Source organism: Littorina saxatilis, linkage group LG1 (genome assembly GCF_037325665.1).
Source record: "Littorina saxatilis isolate snail1 linkage group LG1, US_GU_Lsax_2.0, whole genome shotgun sequence".
NCBI lineage: Eukaryota > Metazoa > Mollusca > Gastropoda > Littorinimorpha > Littorinidae > Littorina > Littorina saxatilis.
In genome coordinates this window covers 102,981,386-103,004,313 of record NC_090245.1, presented here as the reverse complement: position 1 = coordinate 103,004,313, position 22,928 = coordinate 102,981,386, and the positions used below count along the sequence as shown (strand labels likewise).

The window sequence follows — 22,928 nt, the reverse complement described above, 5'->3', positions numbered from 1 at the left end:
TGTCCACTATGGAAAGCCGTTTGGCTCATAACTATTACAGCTGTAATTTAAAATAAATACAGCTGTATTTAATGATAAATACAGCTGTATTTAATCATAAATACAGCTGTATTTAAAAATAATTACACCTGTATTTAAAAATATATACAGCTGTATTTATTATTAAATACAGGTGTAATTATTTTTAAATACAGCTGCATTTAAAAATAAATACAGCTGTATTTAAAAATAATTACACCTGTATTTAATAGTAAATACAGCTGTATTTAAAAATAAATACACCTGTAATTATTTTTAGATACAGGTGTAATTATTTTTAAATACAGCTGTATTTATTTTTAAATGCAGCTGCATTTAATAAATGCGGCTGAAATAAATTAGAACTTGAATCGGAAAATGTACGACATGCAAAGCGACAATCTCGTGGAGATACTACTTCCGGTGACGCCACTGGATCAGACCCGCCATTGCGACGTCAATTTGTTGCAGTCTGGTAATGAGCCAGAAGAAGTTTTAAGAAGGTAAGCAACGTTTTGTTTGCTTGTTCATTTGTGACTTAATGGAAGAAACAATGCGTGATCTTTGAAACACGGGTACCGGGTCCCGGTTTGATAACCACTGGCAGTGGCAATCAAAGATGGCGTGTAAAACTAAAAGCAACTTTCTGTGTTTAACAGTTTTGGAGTTCATTAAATGTTGGGATGAATATGTCAGGTTTGAGGATGCACATTTCTGTAGGTTCATCTCGGTATTCCACCCCCTCGGCTTTCTGTTGTAAATATTAAGCTGAGCACGGTGATCGAATGTGGAAGCTACGTTTGGTCAAAGGTCACAGAAGATTTGCGTCGTGCAGCGAAGGAAAGAATCGCGATCTTGTTTCCGAATCGGTACCTCTTTGTTTTTCATTAAACCTGTCATTCTGCTTGCTCGGCTTTGTTAGATGTTTGCATATCGTGTTGCTATTTTCTTTGCTTTTATTATTGTTTCTTACTTGTGCTTCGTTTATCGATACAACGCAAGTAATAAAAGTGTTTGGCAATTTTCAGGGAAAATGGAATGCTACTTGTAAACTGTACAACGCATGGTGTATTCCAGGATATCTGATCAAGAGTTGGATGCGTTGGTGGAACCAATTACTGCTTCCAACAAGCTTACTGGGTCCTTAATGATACAAGCTCGTCTGAAAGGACAGGGGACAGTACTTCAGGTAACTCTTCTGTGCTGAATATTAGAATAGTAAAGCTTCAAAAAGGAATTTTAAACTGTTGAAAAACAACTGAGAAATGGACCAATGTTTCACAGTCACAGATTCTGATTTTAAAGTTAAGTAATACCGTTTTTATATTTAGTCAAGTTTTGACTAAATATTTTAACGTAGAGGGGGGAATTGAGACGAGGGTCGTGGTGTATGTGTGTGTGTCTGTCTGTCTGTCTGTGTGTGTGTTTCGATCCATCATACAACGCCGCAGCTATGGAGGTCAATGCGTTGCTTCGGCAGGGCACTGTGGACTCCCCTAGAGTTGTATTTTGGGACCATGATTTTATGTTTTCCGCTGGAAAACAGTTTACGTTACCTGAATTTGCAGCGTCATTTCCTGGGTGATGGTGTGCATCTAGCAAACGTATATTCCCAAGCTTGGGACCTGTTGGCGTAACATATCAAGATCAAGAAGATCAAGCAACGTCAGGACAGGCCAGGTTGTACAAGTCCCTTCGTCAGGCGATAAACACAGTCGGTTTTTGTGTGATTAAATAATGTTGTAGCCGGGTCAGGTTGCATTGTGCGTTTTGACTGATCAGCTTACAAAGCACGGGTATAGGAACAGGGAATCTTCAAATTGTTTACATTTTCTTTCTTGTTTGATGCGGGTGGGTGGCATAAATCGACGGCTCTAAATGGGGTCAACCAGATCGGTAGATGGGAAGTAACTCGAGTTTATGACAGGCTCGTTGTGGATGATGTCCCTTGTCTAAAAACCAGTTCAAGGTGGATCCGGAATGGTTCTTCGATCAACACGATTGTTGAGTGTTCTGTCAAATCAAGATATCGTGACATGTTTCAACAGTATGTTTCTGTGTTGGTGGATAGTATGGATCAGTGTTTTTCCAGAGTACTTGGAAATAATTTTCAGGTGAGATTCTGATGAACATGTTGGTGTTACGATGCCTTTTCATGTGAGCGTTTGTCAATTCAGAGAATCAGAATATTTGTTCCTGTGGAGGTACTGTATGTCAATTACCTCGGGTGTTTGTCATTTCAGTGAATGAGGAAATATTGGTTCCTGTGGAAGTACTGTTTTGTCAATCACCTGTTATTTTGCCTAGGAGATTCCAAATTTATTTTGATTGTGGTACTGTGGGCTAGGTAATATTTCATGTGGAGGTACTGTTGTCACTTGTGTTGGCTGGTGCCTCACAGATTACAAACACTATTTTGGTTAAAGTACATGTACCGTGGGCTAGGTAATATTTCATGGTGGGGCTGATTTTTCAGAGAATCAGAAAACATGGTTCGCTGTTGTTCTTTTTGTCAAATTAAGCTATAGGGCCTCAGAGATTCCAACATTAGTTAGTATGTGGATTTGTTAGCCAGGTATTATGTTGGTGTGTGACAGTTCAGAGAACCATGATGTAATTTCCTGTTGGTGTTCTGTTTGTCATAAATGTATTGAGCCTCAGAGATTCCAAACTCGTTTGGTGGGGGTACTGGGTGCCAGGATTTGAGTTTGACACAGAAAACACAATTGGTTTGAAGTACTTTGGGCCAGATTTTAATCAATTTCTTTGGTTTGTATTTCAGACTCCCAAAATCTGGTGACAACTTCAGAAGTATGGGATATTAAACACCTTTTACAGGCTGAACAGTGAAGGAGTTGTTAACTCCTGCAAGGAGCAGCAGACAAGTTCAAGGCTTATGTGTAATTCTCAGTAATCTGACAAATAAGGCTGTGTTCACATATCCTGTTTTTTATGCACAGGAATATGCCTCCCAGGAGGGCAGCGTCAAGGCGGGTAGCCGAAGTGACCCGAGCCGCTGCAGGTCGGCCGAGGGCCAGCAACCAGACAGCCTCGCAGCGACAACCCGGTGGGTTTGAGTCAGCCACAGCAGGAGGGGAAGAAAGCGCCACTGCTTTGGCCGCGGTATTGGCAGAACTACGCAGGCTGGGGGAGCGGCAAGAGACCTGCCAAGTGGCCATTGTCTCGCTCCAGAAAGACAACCAACGTCTGCAAGAAGCTGTTTCGGGTGATCGTGAGGCCATCGCCTCAACATCGGGATCGATGACAACCGGTACCAGCAATTCTACCCTGTCTGGCTCGGTTGCCAACCTGGTCAACACAATCACAGGTGAGGCGGCAACCCAATTGGTGCCTGTTGTTTTGTTCGTCGAGGATAAAGTTAAACGCAGGATCTGGGGCCCGGGGCGTCAATCCACAATGACAACTGAAAAGTTTCAAATGGAAGCGTGTCAATGTTAATTGTAATTCAATCTGACAATGATCTCTTTCCTGCGTTCATGCGGTTGCAAACAGACCAGAATTGGTTCTGTTCTGTTCACATAGTACTTTGAGTTCACTTACATGCAAGGGTGATGCACAGTATTCCTATGGAGAGAACTTCATCTTTAAGTGTACTTCGATTAACTGAAGATATTCAATTGTTTACTTCAATGTGGGAGGTGTGCAATGTGTAAATACACATCAACTCAGTCAGTAAGATTTATGTGCTGGTGTATGATGCAGAGCTGTCAGCCCCTATGAAGCTTCATGTGTAGCAATCTTGAATTTATAGTGTAGCAAATGGTGTTTATCTTTAAGTATTGCATCATCTTATAATCCACTGCACCTACATGTTTATATGTCAAGACACAAATGTTGCAATAACTGTGTTCAGACAAGAAAACAGCAGCAGGAACAAATGAACATTGTAGAGTGTCTGTATAACGAAGTAGCATTTTCTGTTTTACAAGTAGCATGCTACATCGAAAGCGTAATAGTCTGCAGCTCTAATTGGGCCACTAATGCGACATGGTGCTTTTGGATTCCACAAGTTATTTTGCATGTTGTTTTTAAGGCAAATATGTCAGAAGCTCCTAAAGAACTTTAGTGGGTAAGCCTGTGACATTGTTGTCCACATAGAGAATACTATATGGTTTCCTATGAAATACCAGTTTTACTCAAGTTGTGCTTTTAAATATTAAACTGCGAACAATATTTCAAAACACTAGTGTAAAACTGGTATCAAACAGGAAGCCATGTAGTATTCTGTTTATCCTACATACAGGGTTCGTACAGGTCATGGAAAGTCATGGAATTTGATTTTTAATTTTCCAGACCTGGAAAGTCATGGAATTTCAATTCAAGTCATGGAATTTCAATTCAAGTCATGGAATTTAACATAAATAAGAAAGAAAAAAAAATAACCTTTAGCACGCCAGCTTTCTTTCGAGTTGTTTCTTGACAACAAAAAGTATGCGGAATTGGAACGAATTACCAAGGAAGATCTTCGCAATGAACTGTGTATCGCGGTGAAAAAAATGACAGTTCGTCAAGTCACAGTGTTAGTGACGGTTATGAAACGGAATTTACGAAAGTGCAGATGGATACAAACAGTGGCTGGTCCAGTTTAGTGAAATGACAGGACCAGCAAACATTACCGATAATCTGACTGCGTAGCAAATGCTTGACTTGCTTGTCAAAGAGACACTGCGTAGAAACTGACTCAAATTCAGTGCAAAGCAAGCCAGTGTCAAAACTGGCAGTGACAAGATGTAAAAAGTTTGCGTGTTCGGAAATGGCGACCTGTGGATCTAGTCATGGAAAATGTTATTGAGGCTCATGGGAAAGTCATGGAATTTTGTTTCTAAAAACCAGTGGGGACCCTGTACATACTGTTGCATGTTCATTGCTGTAAATGTCCCTTTGTCGAAGCGCCCAGATTGAAGAAGCTTAAAAATTGAACCTGGATCTCTCCGAATGCCTCGTGTAATCTTTTATGTCAAAGCAAGGAAATGTCACTGGTGTGGTGTTTACGTTCTTAAAATTCTTCCGAGTGTTCAAAGAAGGACGCTTGTTTCGGTATTGGAGGCAGTGAAAAATCAGGTCCTTGTCAGACAAGACCTCTTTACACATGCAATGTAGAGTGAATGGTATTGTTATGACATGAGTGGTATGTCACGTTAGTGTAATAAGTTGTATTCTTACACGCTCCACAAAGGCACAGAGTACGGGGAGCCATCCCGCGGGTTGATCCTGGTGGAGTAGCTGTCAGAGCTTTGGCGTTGAGGCCCACGAGACGTCGTCTGTACCAAGTATCAGGACCAAACGCTCTCTGGCATCTAGACGGATACCACAAGTTGATATCGTGAGTACAGCTACAAATACATACACTGGGCACAAAAAAATCCTTTTTAAAAATTTGGTGAATGTTGAGTGTGTCCGGTGGTGGGGAGGATGTTGGGGGTTGTGCCAGTTTGAACATGGAATTTGAGTGGATTGATACAGGTGGCATAAGGGTGATAAGGAATTCTCTTATTTTATGACGCTGGAATCTTTCTTTTAAGACCTACATAACCCTGAGATAATAAGGTCTTATAATGGGGGTAAACTTACAGAGGTTATGACTATGAGCAGAATATCTTAGAGAACAGCATACCTGCCAATTGCTACGATTTTGGCGCAGCATGCTCCGATTTTGCAGGAATTGCTACGCTGCTACTCTAAGCCCTGAGCTGCTACGCTAAAAAAAAAAAAATGACAAGCGTGCAAAATGTTCACTTATTGCTTGACAATCAACAATGAACATTGCATAACTAGTCGAGTACCGATGGCTGGGAACCACTCCGTTATGACTCGATATTGTCCACGTGACTTGCTTAGCAAATCGTGAATTTTATTGCAAGCATTCGCATTTCCGGTGACTCTATGCGCCAATTGTGAATTTGATTAGAATATGCAATGCACTTGTTAAGTTGTAAGCTGTGCACAGTGACGGTGTTAGAAGTGGAAACTGGAGGGAGACAGGATAAAAACGGGGAAACGTAAGGGTGGTGAAGATTATGGTGCAAGTTCCACACCGATGCGGGCAAATCATTTTCAACGATTTTTGCCGAAGAATTCGACAGACTTTGCGTGTATAGGTAATAATACCTGCTATTCCGACTTGGTTGTGTGACAGACGTTTTCTTCCACACGAGATTACGTTGATTGTCTAAATCTACTTTTTGACGGAAGTGGCCGAACAACTGTGAATGACGTCTCGTTATATGGGAATGACGTCACAGTCATCGTCACAGTCTGTATCTTTTGAAGCATCTCATTCTTCATGACGTCTTTCTGTGTCTGCATCCGCAAAATGTTTGTTCATTCCGGAATCTTTGTCATCTATGTTCAGAACTCTGTCCTTATAGTGTCAGACAAACAGGCCTCCTGAGCGAACCACTTTCCAAGGGAAGTTAAATTCGCGTATGGAAACAGTACTGTCGTCTGGGGTGCCGTTTTCAGTATTCTGAGCGTTGAAGAATCTGTAAAGAGAAGAAACGATAACAGCAGGAGAAATAAAAGTCGTGTGTGCATTTTATGTTTTTTTGGAGTGACGATTTTGAGTTTGAATCCGTTCTTGCCATGCTCCTAAAGCGTGTAACATACAATCTTGCATACGTTTGCTTTAGTAGTGGCAAAGAAGGAAAGCGTGTGACATTGAACTATGTTTAGACGGTTGTAATGTCGTAGAGCTCTCAGAATCTTACAAACGTTTTTGATGGCATTTTAAATGCGGGCTTGCGATTCAAATTTAAGATTATGCGAGTGCTACGCTTATAAACACCAATTGCAACTCTGACATTTGGTGAAAGTTCCAAAATGCTACTCTTTGGGCTTCACAGGGGTTGGCAGCTATGAAACAGGGTCTTGAAAATGTCTTGTTTGGGATCGTAAAAGGAAGGGCGTCTTCTAAGGGGTAGGTGGGTAACGAAGGTGAGTCGTGTGCAAGTATTTTCTTTTCTTTTCTTTTTATTTTGTCATTTTCTGGATATGTAATGAAAGACTGGTCCATTGATGATTTCCCCACGGAATACAAAACATATTCTGGTTATACCTTACCATTTCTACTGGGTGGTTATTTAAATTTGGTTGCTTGGTGTTTTTTTTAACAATAAACACCCCTTCAAGTTAACAGAGAAATAAGCAGAGGGGGGAATACTTTTCGGTGAATACCAAGCTACCTCGTCCTAACAAATAACCACCCAGCAACCAGTCTGAATCCTCGATAGCTCATAGGTTGAGAAACCACACTGTGTGGTCACTGCTTGGTGACTGAAAAGTTCTGAATGCTCAAATATTCGAAAGAGGAAAGAGCTCATACATACTCAACTGTATTTACACTATTCATTTCAGGTTTCAACACACAGAATCCAATATAAGATCCATAAGTTTGGTTGTTTTCTAAATCAAAATCTACGTTGTACCAGACACAAGGTCTCAAGGCAAGTAACTCTCATATTTTGTGTAGAAAATAGAGTTGTTCCCATTTTGCATTTGTACAAATAAAAAGACAGTAATCTGTAGGTCAATTATATTTCACTTCATAAATAGAACTTTTTTTCCCGAGATACTTAAACATGAAAAGAACGCAAAAATATTTGCCTTATCGTCTTAGCAGAACAACTATGTACTTTATTTTATTCGAAATTAAATTAACTGCTATAAAGAGTTTGCAGAATTGCGCAATTTTCACAGAACTCTTCAACCATGGATTAATCACATGCTTGTGCAGGTAGACTGGCTGAGTGAATAATACTTGATCAAAATAATTATGTGTGCTGTGGGCAGGCTGTCTGTCTGTCCAAGGACAAAAAATGTAACGTTGAGCTGTTATCTCAGAAGTTTATACAGCTAGACCTCTGAAACTTTGCACACTTTTAGGGTTTGATGATTTCACGAAGTGACCGCAGTTTCGTTGACCCTCATCAAATTTTGGGGTCACAGCGGGGTCATGTTCGTTTAATAAAAACTTAACGTTGATGTTATCTCAGATGTGTTTTTAGCTAGAGCTTTAACCCTTAGGCTGGTTGTCGCGACATATGTCGCGCTACTTTACGTATGCTGTCACCTGGTTGTCACGACATATGTCGCGCTATTGGCTCAGTCTGTTTGGTCGGTTCCGATTACCTCCCATTGATGCGAAAACCTATATGACTGTTTTTTGTTATGTTTCTCTCTGTTAATTCACCAGTGGCTATGTAACATGTGTTACAGAATTGCACCGGTGTAAGGGTTAATAGTACGCACACTTCTAGGTTTTGATAATGTACCAACTTGACATAAGATTGTGGGCGGGGATGTAGCTCAGTCGGTAGCGCGCTAGATTTGTATCCAGTTGCCTGCTGTCAGCGTGAGTTCGTCCCCACGTTCGGCGGGAGATTTATTTCTCGGAGTCAACTTTGTGTGCAGACTCTCCTCGGTGTCCGAACACCCCCGTGTGTACACACAAGCACAAGACCAAGTGCGCACGAAAAAGATCCTGTAATCCATGTCAGAGTTCGGTGGGTTATAGAAACAAGAAAATACCCAGCATGCTTCCTCCGAAAGCGGCGTATGGCTGCCTAAATGGTGGGGTAAAAACGGTCATACACGTAAAATTCCACTCGTGCAAACCACGAGTGCACGTGGGAGTTTCAGCCCACGAACGCATAAGAAGAAGAAGACGACATAAGGTTGATTGACCTTCGTCACAGCCCACTTCGTCAACATCACGGGCCAAAGAACAGGCCTGGGAATGATACGCCTTTCGTCGTATTTACGACGAAGTCCTTTTCTAATTGTGTAAGAAAAGAGCCTCCGTGTGCCCTTAAAAATGCTTAAAACGCAACATTTTCCCGTCAGTACGCCCAAACCACTTTTACTCATTCCCAGGCCTGAAAGAATCTAGACACAGCCATCGTCGAACGCTGAAGAAGAAGAAGATTGACCTTCGTCAAGTTTTGGGGTCACAGGGGGTCATGTTCGAATCAAAATATCTTAACATTGATGTTATCTCAGGTGTTTTTGAAGCTTGAGCTTTGAAACTTTGAACACTTGAAGGATTTGATCATCTACCTACGTGACCCTAGTTTGGTTGATCCCTGTCACATTTTGGGGTCACAGTGGGGTCAAGTTTGTAAAAGCTTTACATTGCGGTTTTCTCAGTTATTTTTTATTAAATTTCACTGAATTGTATGTGTTATTAACCAGCAGACATTACCAAAATTTTGCTTATTTTTATCAAATTTTAGAGTCCCAGCAGTTAGTGGAATCCTCCTTTTAAGACCTACAAGACCCTTAAGGCTTATGGACATGACGAAGAAAAGTCATATAAAGCAATTGCTTTTCTTGATTTATTTCTTTGCAAAATTGAAGAAAGGTGGATTAAATGGGTTACACACCTTTTCTCAATGATATATATTAAAAATAATGGTCTTGATTCTCGGTCATGAAAAAGCACTTTGACCATTACTTTTTAATATTTACTGAGCATGTTACCTGTACTTATTTCCCAATAACTCTTTAATCAGAATTTGTGTGGTGAAATCACATATGGAAACGGATCTCTGTTTGTTATATTGCAGGTGGAAAATGGTGATTCATGGGGCAATCGATGGCTTTAGCCGGGCCACTACCTTCCTCCATGCCACCGAAACAACAGGTCAGAGACCGTTCGGGATCTGTTTTTGGGTGGAACCCAACGCTTTGGACTCCCGTCAAGAGTCCGCATGGACCATGGTGGCGAGAATCTGGATGTCGTCGCCCTCATGAATGAACACAGGGGAGAAGGGAGAGGCAGTGCGATGCAAGGCCGCAGTGACCATAACCAAAGGATCGAGCGTCTCTGGCTCGACGTCTGGAAAGATGTGGTGAACCCTTACCATGACCTGTTTACTGCAATGGGAACACCACAGGCAGAAGGTGGTCTGGGGATACTGAACATGGACAATCCCATTCACTTGTGGGCCCTCCACTATGTTTTTCTGCCCAGGCTGAACCGGTCCCTACAGTGGATTGTGGAACAGAAGAACCACCAACCCCTGAGGACAGAGCGCAACAGAACTCCCCTGCAGCTCTTCTTCAGGGGGATGCTGGAGAGACGAGCCAGCACATCCACAGCAGTACAGGACTTCTGGAAAGGGAGAAGCCTTCAATCGATAATCGAGGACCATCCTTTGCCAGACAGTCGTTAGGATGTGCCTGCCACGGCTTGCCCCCTCTCTGAGGAACAGCTCGTGCAACTAACGGAGCGCATTGACCCTCGGAGTGGGCCACCCACCGATCAACATGGTCAGATGTTGTTCTCCAGTTCGTTGCCAACATGCTCGAGTAAAAAAAAAGTTAGCTTGTGGACACCCCAAACCTGAAGTGTATAGCAGACCTGTGAACCCATACGATTTTGCCATATTTTGTACGCTTGATTGTCCAGACTACAAGCAGATTGGTCAGTGGAATCACAAGAAAAATTCATTGTCTACTTTTATTTACAAGCGCATTCCAAAGCCGATCCAGTGTTTTGACACATGATTACTGCTTTTGTCAATGAAAGAAGCATTCGTTTTAAATTGTAAACTTATTAGGCTACTTGCCCTATCCGCTCTAGCCACGTAATCGTGCAATAAATCTGCAATATCTTGCATGGCGTTGGGAGGTGTGCCTCAATTTGCGGGTTTGCTTTGAGACCTCAGAGTAAGGATGTGTCTGGGTGCAGACACTTCGCCTTCAAAAAAGTTAATTTGCACTGAGCAGCATTGGGCTGCAACAATGAAAGCCTCAAAAACAATCATAAAGTTTGTTCAAAGTACCAAGCATGGTAGAAGGTATAAGCAACTGTTTTTTTCAAATTGGTTTAAATCTGCGCTCTAATTCTAAACCAATCTTTGTAAAGTGGAAAGTCATTCAAATAAAGCGAAATTATGTCCGCTGTGTATTTTATTATTTTTAAACACAGGTACTGCACCACGAAAACAATATTGCTAAAAAAAAAAAAAAAATATGTACACTTTGTGAAAGAAAGTTGTAAAGAAAGTTTTACACAATGATTTGCCATTAGGTTACCTGTTTAATTGCACCAAACAGACATGGGATTCTTCCGTAAAATTACGGAATTCCGTAAATTTTTAGGCTCCAGGGATCATTCTTGAGATTCGTGCAAATCCGCTGAGAAAATGTTGGGGTATATGTAGGTAAAGACCCAAGTTTTTCGGCCGGTCCGCTGATCGCGACGCTCCATTCCATACTATTCTTGAACGGTTGGTTCCTAAAACGGTCAGACTGTTGCTGGTCGATCCGTATGGGAACGCGCTCTGTGTCTTTGTCTCCTACAGTCACCGTTTCAACGTAGCTATCGGGGATTCAGTATAAGCTAAAGCATACCGTATGAGAATGATTCGGCGCCATTTTTACATCGCTTCGAGCCACTTGCCAAAATGATGAGGAAGCTAAAGCGAGACGAAACCGTTCTATCCCGGGAAATTGACCAGCAGAAGTACAAGAAAAATCTCTGGAGATTCGACTGGCTCGATGAAGTTGTATCATTGAGCTGGAAATACGAGAAAGGCCAGAAGACACAAGACGTGAAACTGAAAGTTGGCGATGCTTTTGCTAAAATCAACTTGCCGGGAAAAACTTAGTGCACTTTGTGCAACGATGTTAATGTTATCAACTACGGTTCCAATGGAAAGACTGCCCTCAAAAGCCACTTGAAAAGCAACAAGCACCTGACTATCCTGAAAACCCAGTCGTGTAATCAGTCACTGGGGTCGTTTGGCACCGACGAGGTAAGAACATTGAAACCACACCGTCACACGCCACCACCCCCCCCCCCATCCCCGCCTCTCTCTCTCTCTCTCTCTCTCTCTCTCTTTCTCCTCCTTATTTTGAGTCTTAGCGTAAAATTAATTTGAGAAACATGGAAAGGGAGGGGGGGGCTATGATTAAGCTGAAATATGCATTTCAGGGCCATTTTTGTGTGTCTAAAATACTAAAAACCTTCAGCTTCTGGGGGCTTTGCCCCCAGACCCCGACCAGGGGCGTTGCCCCTGGACCCTACTTTTTTTTTCCTTAATTATCACTTTTTCTGAATCCCATGTCTGACCAAATTTCTTTTGATGTATCTATAGTATAGATTTATAAAGTTGAAAATTGCTGAAAGTTTTTAAAACAGACTATTGTTTTTGAAAAAGACCTTAGTGTATTTTTAGGTTTATTGATGCTAGATATATTTATATATATATATATATATATATATATATATATATATATATGGCTTGCCCAATCCAACGTATAAAGGAACTCATTGTTATTCAGCCATTAACCTTCGCCGGCACTCGTTATCGACTACACACGGACGCATTCGTGGGGCCGTGCAGACCCATGCTTCTCAAAGAAGGAAAAATGTGCATATCCTTCCGTGGCACTCGTGGGGCCGTGCAGACCCATGCTTCTCAAAGAAAGAAAAATATGCATATCCTTCCGTGGCACTCGTGGGTCCGTGCGGACACAGAAGGGTGTTTGATGCAAATATCTCTTAAACGAGTTGGAATTTTTTAATGAGCTTTTAGAAATGCCTCAGACACCTAAAAAGCTATCATCTCCTAAAAGCTCATTAAATTTCAGTGATAATTAATTAATTAATTAATGGTCAAATTTAGACTGCACACGGTATTTGGTAAAATATTATGGGTCTGCATGGCCCCACGAGTGCCACGGAAGGGTTTGCACAATTGTCCTTCTTTGAGAAGTATGGGTCCGCATGGACCCACGAGTGCCTCGGAAGGGTATACACGCTTTTCCTTCTTTGAGAAGTATGGGTCCGCACGTCCCCACGAATGCTTCCGTGTGTAGTCTAAATTTGACCATTAATTAATTAATTAATTATCACTGAAATTTAATGAGCTTTTAGGAGATGAAAGCTTTGTAGGTGTCTGAGGCATTTCTAAAAGCTCATTAAAAAATTCCAACTCGTTTAAGAGATATTTGAGACAATGACAAAAGGTGACGTTTTCATGTCAGTATGTCCCAAATGACATCACCAGTACATTTTTCATTCTATCTAATCTGTTTTCGTTCTATTTTTTCTAATAACATGCGTTAACAATTGATTGCCAACTGGAATGGAAGAGCACAAAAAGTGTAACTTGATATGTAGTTTCTCTAGAGGGAAAAACATCTTCCACTTTCATGTCAGTGTGTCCCATGCAACATACATTTGCCAAACAGCTATGTGTAAGTAGATTATTTGTTAGTGGTATAGAAAATACTGATCAACAATCAAAGTCAGTTTTCACATTCATTTTCTACCTATTTCTTATTTGTTTATTCTTTTGGCAATGGTGAAATGTCAGCAATCGTGTGTCATTCGGGACAGTAGACATGACACCTGACCTTTTGTCACTGTCTCATTTGCAATCAAACACCCTTCTGGGTCCGCACGGACCCACGAGTGCCTCGGAAGGGTATACACGCTTTTCCTTCTTTGAGAAGTATGGGTCCGCACGTCCCCACAAATGCTTCCGTGTGTAGTCTAAATTTGACCATTAATTAATTAATTAATTATCACTGAAATTTAATGAGCTTTTAGGAGATGATAGCTTGTTAGGTGTCTGAGGCATTTCTAAAAGCTCATTAAAAAATTCCAACTCGTTTAAAAGATATTTGCAATCAAACACCCTTCTGGGTCCGCACGGACCCACGAGTGCCGGCGAAGGTTAAAGACATTTTCCGAATTACAATGGTTTAATAGCCAACTTGCACAATACCCCTTTTGAACAGCTCTCTGGTGCGAAAGATAAGGAAGGTTCACTTCCCTACGGGCAAACGTTTTGCTCTCACAAGCACTGGTGTTCTCTGGCTTGTGTAAAAAAACCAAAATAAAATCTCAATCGCCTTACTTTTGTATACAGGACATGCTTGGGTACTTTGAACGAACTAAAGGATTATTCTTGCGGCTATTATTGCCGCAGCCAATAAACCTTTAACGACTTTGTGTGTGTCGGTGTGTGAATGCTCTGATTTGTTTTGCTATTGTGTATTGCCGTGAGCTCTGGCGAGAAGGGGTGATTAATTTATGTTCATTATTATTATGTCTCACTGTGTTTTCACAGCTGTACAGAACAGTGAAAGGGATACTCGTTCAAACTTTGGTATGATGCCATGAGCGCCATAGTTTAACTAGAGTCAAATCAGTTATTTTTCTTTTTATATTCAATGGTGCCTCATTCACCCATATTCATCAGAACATAAGCTTTTTGCAACGTTCATTGAAGGTCAAGGTCCCTTTAAGTTACCTATCAAACCTCATAGTGGTGTTTATTGTTTATGGTTAGTGTTTTCCCCTGGAGCAATTTTTTGATTAGTGCTTTTGTGAACAAGAAACAATTAACAAGTGGCTCTATCCCATCCCCCCCCCCCCCCCCCTTCCACGTGGCGATATAACCTTCGTGGTTGAAAACACCAAAGAAAGAAAGTGTTTTAAACATTTTCAGTTCTCCATTTAGTTTGGTGAAGTAGTGTAGAGCATTTTTTGAACATCAATAATCATGTATGAATTTATTGCATGTTTGTTGCTAGAATATTAATCATTCTTCTGCTGAAGAACTTTGTGCCTGATGAAAGTAAACATTGTGGTCAGTCGCATAGGTACCCCCCGCGGGTTTGGGGGAAGAATTTACCCGATGCTCCCCAGCATGTCGTAAGAGGCGACTAACTGATTCTGTTTCTCCTTTTACCCTTGTTAAGTGTTTCTTGTATAGAATATAGTCAATTTTTGTAAAGATTTTACTCAAGCAGTATGTAAGTGTTATGTCCTTTGTACTGGAAACTTGCATTCTCCCAGTAAGGTAATATATTGTACTACGTTGCAAGCCCCTGGAGCAAATTTTTGATTAAGTGCTTTTGTGAACAAGAAACAATTGACAAGTGGCTCTATCCCATCTCCCCCCGTCGCGATATAACCTTCGTGGTTGAAAACAATGTTAAACACAAAATAAAGAAAGAATAGGCACCCCCTAAAATCAAAGGTGAGTTTTAGATACTAAAATGTGCCAACAATTTTAACAGCACACCCGAGTCCCCTTTTTGACTCACATGCGTAGCAAAAGTGAGTCTATGTACTCACCCGAGTCGTCCGTCCGTCCGTCCGGAAAACTTTAACGTTGGATATTTCTTGGACACTATTCAGTCTATCAGTACCAAATTTGGCAAGATGGTGTATGATGACAAGGCCCCAAAAAACATACATAGCATCTTGACCTTGCTTCAAGGTCAAGGTCGCAGGGGCCATAAATGTTGCCTAAAAAACAGCTATTTTTCCCATTTTTCCCATTTTCTCTGAAGTTTTTGAGATTGAATACCTCACCTATATATGATATATAGGGCAAAGTAAGCCCCATCTTTTGATACCAGTTTGGTTTACCTTGCTTCAAGGTCAAGGTCACAGGAGCTCTTCAAAGTTGGATTGTATACATATTTTGAAGTGACCTTGACCCTGAACTATGGAAGATAACTGTTTCAAACTTAAAAATTATGTGGGGCACATGTTATGCTTTCATCATGAGACACATTTGGTCACATATGATCAAGGTCAAGGTCACTTTGACCCTTATGAAATGTGACCAAAATAAGGTAGTGAACCACTAAAAGTGACCATATCTCATGGTAGAAAGAGCCAATAAGCACCATTGTACCTCCTATGTCTTGAATTAACAGCTGTGTTGCATGACCTTGGATGACCTTGACCTTGGGTCAAGGTCACATGTATTTTGGTAGGAAAAATGTGTAAAGCATGCGAGTCGTATGGGCTTTGCCCTTCTTGTTACTTTAGTTGCAAGATCAGTACATGTTCTATCACGGAATTTTGTTTTGTTTTTGTAATTATGTGTATTTAGAGATTTTTCAAACCAAACTATTAATCTTTGAGCTCAGATGTCCTACTTTTTGACGTATTGGTATGTTTATTCAAGGTAAGCTAGACGAATCATTTGTATCAGGAAACTAAAATAAATGAAATTCTGATTTTATGTGAAAAATTGAATCAGTATCACAACAATTTCAAAAATTATTCATATTATGTGCTGGTTAATGACTATTACATTTGCAAGCCAAAGCTCTGTTTGCATTCTGAATTTTGCATGTAAATGTCCCATTTCAAAGATCACCTATATATTTAGGTGTGTGTGTAGTCTTTTTAAGAACATCAATTATATACATTTATTGGATCTTGATTGCTTGAATGTGTATGACACATAATTCTTGTGTATGAATAAATGTGTATGACAAGTTTGAATATTGGATAATACAAATTGTTTGTATGGATTTTGATTCCTGTATGGTGAGGCAATGAACATGTGCGAGTGAGATGTCTATGATGGACAGCAAAATGTAGTTATGGATTCATGGCTGCTAGTCTCATTTCCAGTCATATTAAAAAAAACAAGTTGTTTTTACAAAAACACAAAACATAACTCAAGTTGTCTGCCACAAATACAATTAATTTTAATCAAACAAGTGTCATGCAGAAAATCCACTTTAAATAAGGAAAATCATCACAAAATGGAATGCATACTTTGTTTATCACATCACAAGACACACTGGTAATACTTGGCAGGTGAGAGTTAACCCATCACACAATGGAATGAATATTTTTATCACATCATTAGACTGGTATTACTTGGCAGTTGAGAGTTAACCTATCACAAAATGGAATGAATACTTAATTTTTATCCCATCATAAGACTGGTAATACTTGGCAGTTGCGAGTTCATCCATCACAAAGTGGAATGAATACTTTAATTTTATCACATCATAAAGAATACATCGGTTCTACTTGGCAGGTGACAGCTGAACAGTTAGCAAAACAGTCACTATTTAATACTGGTTACAGAGACGAGGAATTGAGGCTGAAATTTATAAACTAAACAAGAAAGCTGAAATTGTGTGAGCCGTTTGTTCGTTCATGGGCTGAAACTCCCACGGCTTTTACGTGTATGACCGTTTTTACCCCGCCATTTAGGCAGCCATACGCCGCGTTCGGAGGAAGCATGCTGGGTATTTTCGTGTTTCTATAACCCACCGAACTCTGACATGGATTACAGGATCTTTTTCGTGCGCACTTGGTCTTGTGCTTGCGTGTACACACGGGGGTGTTCGGACACCGAGGAGAGTCTGCACACAAAGTTGACTGTGAGCAATAATAAATCTCTCGCCGAACGTGGGGACGAACTCGCGCTGACAGCGGCCAACAGGACTGAGCTACATCCCCGCCCTTGTGTGAGCAGTGACCTTCACTACAGAGGAGTGTAAAACTATAAAAGGAAAAGCAGTAGACAACGCCAGTTTTGGTTAATTTGGTAAAACATAAAAACAGACTATCGTTACACAGGGCACGAATATCACATTATCATAACTGTTACAAACGCTTTTGAGTTTATTAATTTGTATACCATTATGAGACAGTATAACAAAGTTGTTAGCGTGCAATTGATTTGTTTGTATCCGGTTTATGGTGTATATTGCCAAGTTTTGTATGGGACACTGTAACGCTAGTCCGAGTGCTTTTGATATTTTGCTGGCAACGTGTTATTCGTGTAGTAGGGGGGTTGAACCATTTATTCTGTACATTAGGTAACTGATACCTGATATGATGTGAAGTGCTTAGTTTACTTGATCAATAGTCGAGAGAAATACAATGCTTTACATGTTTTCCATGGACAGCGTTACACGGAACACGAAAAGCAGGCAACATAATGACAAACAGTGGTGCAAAAAAACAAATAAGAACAGAACACACTCTTGAAACACAACGGCAATTTAAATAATGCAAAACACAAACATCAAATCTTCGAAAGTCTCTCTCTTGCATTTAATAGCAAGTAAGAAATGATGTACGGTACAGGCACCCAAAATAAAGCTTATTTTACTGAGAGAAAAAACCCACACACACCTTGTCTTAATAATTTTAAGATTTCAAAGTTCAACGTTAAACACCCCCCCCCCCCCCCCTGCAAAAAGCAAAGAAAACAATCAAAACAAAAACAAGGTATGTAAAGGAGTATAGGAAACCGGTTAAATCAGGGTCATGTTTTTTTTTTCCTTTGCAGCATGACCTCAAATAATTCAGTTTGAATACATTTGTGAATTCTCTTCAAAATTGCAGAACAAACATTTTTTCGCAGGGTGTGTACAGAAAGAAACACCAACACCTACGGCTACCAAGCAAAAATAATGCGAAACACAAACATCAAATCTTCGAAAGTCTCTCTCTTGCATTTAATAGCAAGTAAGAAATGATGTACGGTACAGGCACCTAAAATAAAGCTTATTTTACGGAGAGAAAAAAACCACCCACACCTTGTCTTAATAATTTTAAGATTTCAAAGTTCAACGTTAACACCCCCCCCCCCCCCCCAGGGTGTGTACAGATAGAAACACCAACAGCTACGGCTACCAAGCAGAAACTAATCGCACCATTGAAGGAAAGTTTTTACAATAAATAAAATCCACCCCCTTCAAGAACAGCCTGGGACAGCTTCTGCCTCAGTTCTTGACGTGTGGGGCAGACACCTGCATTCTGAGGGCACAAGTTGACACTCTGGGGAGTGGCTTTTCGGGTGTGTCCACAAACACCACGGTCAGAGGACTCTGGTACCCTCCTGGTACTGTGGACCGGCTCCCAGACATGAAAAACACGAAATCTGAGATGGTGGTTTCTCCGCACTTTCCATCTGAAACAAGACAAAAAAGAAATTCTGAAATAAAGGAAACATCATCCCGCTTTCTTAATAAGCATACAAGTACCAGGACTCAAAAGAGAGGGAATTATTGCATGCTTGTGTTCATTTGTAGAAGCGTAGAAATGTTAAGCATGCTTTGCGACACAGAATGAAATGCTATTTTGAAAGCGTAACTTTTCTTGAGACTTTTTTTGAGCTGCTTGACGTTCAGTTTGATATGTGAAGGCAAACGAGATTCATTTTCCCAAATCTTTGGAGCTTTCAGGGGTAAAACCATGTGCTTATCATTTGCTGCTTTACATATAAGTTATTCTCCTGGGCCGTTTCCCATTTTGTGACATGTATTTTCAGTCCTTAAAACATGTATTAAATGGCAACTTGAATGTATACTCTCCCAAAAAAGAAACTTGACACAGGTAAACATTGATGTTTTTCAAATATATAATATATGTTAGAGGAAAGCACCAAAATTCAGTTTGAAGTTTGTCGGTTACATTGTTGCTAACAACTAACCCATAAAAAGAACATAATTGAACCAAGACTTTACTAAGTGGTCGCCCTTTTATTGAATTGCAAAAATTCTCGTCTGCACAAAAATCATGTGCATGGAGAGTATCGAGAGTATACATATTTTCTTTAGTAATAATTTTTTTTCCAGTAATACTCCAGGTTGTTAATGATGCAGACTTGCAACAAAACAACTTTAAAACCTTTGTACTTTTACTGAACACTAAGACAAACAAAATGTGCAAGTATTTGTTATTCTATCTCTGCAGGCCAAGGATATTTATGAAACTAGTATTTGTGAATGAAATTAATTTGTACAGCTTAAATGTCTCAAGTTAAATTTAATAAAAAGTCTACTTTATAACATGGTTTTCCCTGGTACACAGCTCTGGAGATTAAAGCTGTGGTCTATTTATGACTTTCCTGGGCTACGAGGTTGAAAAATAGGGATACAATCATGTACAGAATTCTGTACAGCAAACGCTACCCGAAACCCCACCTATACGGCGTGTATGACCTTGAGAGCTTCAGTCAACGCTTGAATTTTTCAGGGATAACAGCCGGTTTGCTCTCTCAAGACTGATCATATTTTATCTTCAAGAGAGATCAAGGGGAAAAAATAAAAGCCCCGGCGAAGATTCGAACTCTCGACTTCGTGTCTCATGTCCTAACCACTAGGCTACTGCGCCAATTGAGAAAATGAAGGAAAAACATTGATATGAATTCATGTTATGTTATTCTTGAAGCAGCATGATTTATATCTCTATCCGCCCATTGTTCAGAAGTTTGTTTGTTTGTTTGTTTGTTTGCTTGCTTAACGCCCAGCCGACCACGAAGGGCCATATCAGGGCGGAGCTGCTTTGACATATAACGTGCGCCACACACAAGACAGAAGTCGCAGCACAGGCTTCATGGCTCACCCAGTCACATTATTCTGACACCGGACCAACCAGTCCTAGCATTAACCCCATAATGCCAGACGCCAGGCGGAGCAACCACTAGATTGCCAATTTTAAAGTCTTAGGTATGACCCGGCCGGGGTTCGAACCCACGACCTCCCGATCACGGGGCGGACGCCTTACCACTAGGCCAACCGTGCCGGTTGTTCAGAAGTGAATACATGTATAACTATTTCTTAGATGTCTGGTTTCAACTGGCTTTGGAGAGATTCAATTACTGTTCTTGTCATTTTCTTGCATGTTGTAAATAGAGATATCGCAGCTATTTGCATGGCGCGAATGTCGTGTAGCATGACGGTGTAAACATGTACTGCGATTCTGTAAAACATGTTTGCAAATAAAGGCAAATTTTAATGTCAATTTTTACGTTTTTGCAACGCATAAATGATAATTCAAGCGTAGAATGATATAAAATTATCAATTTTTTTTATCTTTGACAATACTGGTGTAGTGGCCTAGCGGTTAAGACATCGGCCCCGACATTTCGAGGCCCCGATGCCTTGAGTTCGAATCCCTGCCAAGTCGTTTATTTTTTCTGCTCGATCCTTCTTGACAACAAATATGCTCAGCTCTGCGAGAGCAAACCGGATGTTACCACTGCAAAATTCAAGCGTTGACTGAAGCTCTCAAGGTCATACACGCCGTATAGGTGGGGTTTCGGGTAGTGTTTGCTGTACAGAAATCTGTACATGATTTTGTCCCTATTTTTCAACCTCGTAGCCCCGGAAAGTCATAAATAGACCACAGCTTTAACCCATATCAATCAAGGTTTGTTATGAACCAAACGGCTTTCCATATGAGATTATATACGTACCACTGCCGCCGCCACCAAATAATCATAATATACACTTTACAACGGATTACACACACACACACACAGATAACAAGGTAATCTTGAACTTTAGCGTGACGAAAATGGTGTACGTTGTCAACCATGGGACATCATCTACACGAAAGAGTTGTCTCCCTTGTCTGGTCACACGGATAATTCCTTCTTTGATGGGTCAAATGCATTCGTACAGTTCATCATCGGAGTTCATTCCGTAACTTCAAAGGGATCTAAAATGACTTGTTATGATTACAAGTACAGGTTCTACAAATTTGGAGACTTAAATGCCTCTGAATTAAGAGCTATGAATTTAACACGCTAAAGTTCAAGATTACCGATAACACGATATAGCAGCTAGTCTCTCGCACCGAATTCCAATATTTTGCATCTTTGGTCAAAAACGCGTACAGGCCTCCCTTCAAGTTCAACTTCTGGATGTGGATGCCCCACTGACTCGGTGTAGATCGTCACAAGAACCGAATTCGTCTGATAAAACAATTAACTTACCCTGCTGTGCGAGCCTGGGCAACAGCGTTAATTAAAACTGCACTCGCAAACCTTCCAAAACATCAGGGACATTTGCCACCCCCGCCATCTTGAGCTGTTCAGTCTGTCAAAAGGCGGCAAAGCGAGGCTATGAAGACGCGTATAAGCTTAGTGTTTTTCATGTGGATTCCCAGTCCAAGTTTTTAAGTCGCTTAACCACGTGACTTATAACTGATTATTACAGGTGTATTTATTATTAAATACAGGTGTATTTAATTTTAAATACAGGTGTATTTATTTTTAAATACAGGTGTAATTATTTTTAAATACAGGTGTATTTATTTTTAAATACAGGTGTATTTATTATTAAATACAGGTGTATTTATTTTTAAATACAGGTGTATTTATTTTTAAATACAGGTGTATTTATCATTAATTACACCTGTATTTTATAATAAATACAGGTGTATTTAATAATAAATGCACCTGTATTTAATAATAAATACACCTGTATTTAAAAATAAATACACCTGTATTTAATAATAATTACACCTGTATTTAAAAATAAATACACCTGTAATTTATAATAAATACACCTGTATTTAATAAAAAAATACACCTGTAATTAATAAAAAAAATACACCTGTAATTAATAATGATACTTATTGTATACGTTTAAGAAATAAATACAGCTGTATTTATCATTAAATACAGGTGTATTTATTTTAAATTACAGCTGTAATAGTTATGAGCCAAACGGCTTTCCATAGTCCACAACGCTTCCCTTGCACCCGTAAGTTGTTCTTACTGTCAAAGTGAAAAGGTCGAATCAATTTATAGCCACGCGAAAAATACACTCTCACCTATCTCTATATATTTATAGATACAGATATGCATATATATATACGGCTTCTCTGTGTGTGTGTGTGTTTGTGTGTGTGTGTAGGCAAAAACCTATGTATTATAGAGTTCTGTTTGTGATGGGGTCTAGCGGCTTTTGTCTGTCTGTATGTTCTGGCATGTGAGAAGCCACAGCAGATAATATAGGGCTAAGAAATAAGCTCTAAAATTCTCAATCCCGTTTGACAGGACTTCGCCTTTCAAAGGTGATTGTGGTGAACCGCCACGCTGTCTGTCTCTGTCGCACCGTTCACCCCTAATTCCCGTTTCTGAGGTACTATTTTTAGAATGTCACTGCGCTGTCCAGAACGCTTCCCTTGCACCCGTAAGTTGTTCGTACTGTCAAAGTGAAAAGGTCGAATCAATTTATAGCCACGCAAAAAATACACTCACCTATCTCTATATATTTATAGATATAGATATACATATTATATATATACGGCTTCTCTGTGTGTGTGTTTGTGTGTGTGTGTGGGAAAAAACCTGTTGATTGTAGAG

General features: G+C 40.1%; 1 protein-coding gene and 1 long non-coding RNA gene across 6 annotated transcripts; one reads left to right on the top strand and one right to left on the bottom strand.

The window, feature by feature from the left end:
* Positions 1–312: 312 nt before the first annotated feature.
* Positions 313–16,303, top strand: LOC138948377 (uncharacterized). Of its 5 annotated transcripts, none has more exons than XM_070319917.1 (5): positions 314–521; positions 1,047–2,132; positions 2,979–3,346; positions 5,216–5,362; positions 7,393–7,500. In XM_070319917.1, exons 2-4 carry the CDS (start codon positions 1,999–2,001, stop codon positions 5,260–5,262), a joined length of 549 nt encoding a protein of 182 aa, XP_070176018.1. In that variant the 5' UTR covers positions 314–521; positions 1,047–1,998; the 3' UTR covers positions 5,263–5,362; positions 7,393–7,500. The 5 variants fall into 5 exon arrangements, with proteins under 5 accessions (XP_070176040.1, XP_070176018.1, XP_070176033.1 ...); XM_070319932.1 differs by lacking the exon at positions 7,393–7,500 and adding an exon at positions 9,603–16,303 and having other exon boundaries at positions 315–521; positions 1,096–2,132; XM_070319912.1 differs by lacking the exon at positions 7,393–7,500 and adding an exon at positions 9,603–16,303 and having other exon boundaries at positions 315–521.
* Positions 16,304–16,487: 184 nt separating this feature from the next.
* Positions 16,488–21,704, bottom strand: LOC138948419 (uncharacterized). The gene is made up of 2 exons (XR_011449990.1): positions 21,552–21,704; positions 16,488–18,740 (listed from the first exon to the last, which is right to left on the bottom strand). It is a non-coding gene; the product is annotated as an uncharacterized lncRNA (long non-coding RNA).
* Positions 21,705–22,928: the final 1,224 nt, after the last annotated feature.

Coding starts and splice junctions, on each gene's coding strand:
- LOC138948377 (XM_070319932.1), top strand. CDS start 1,999: ATGGTTCTTCGATCAACACGATTGTTGAGTGTTCTGTCAAATCAAGAT. Junction 2,133..2,978: donor TACTTGGAAATAATTTTCAG/GTGAGATTCTGA, acceptor TTTTATGCACAG/GAATATGCCTCCCAGGAGGG. Junction 3,347..5,215: donor CCTGGTCAACACAATCACAG/GTGAGGCGGCAA, acceptor CGCTCCACAAAG/GCACAGAGTACGGGGAGCCA.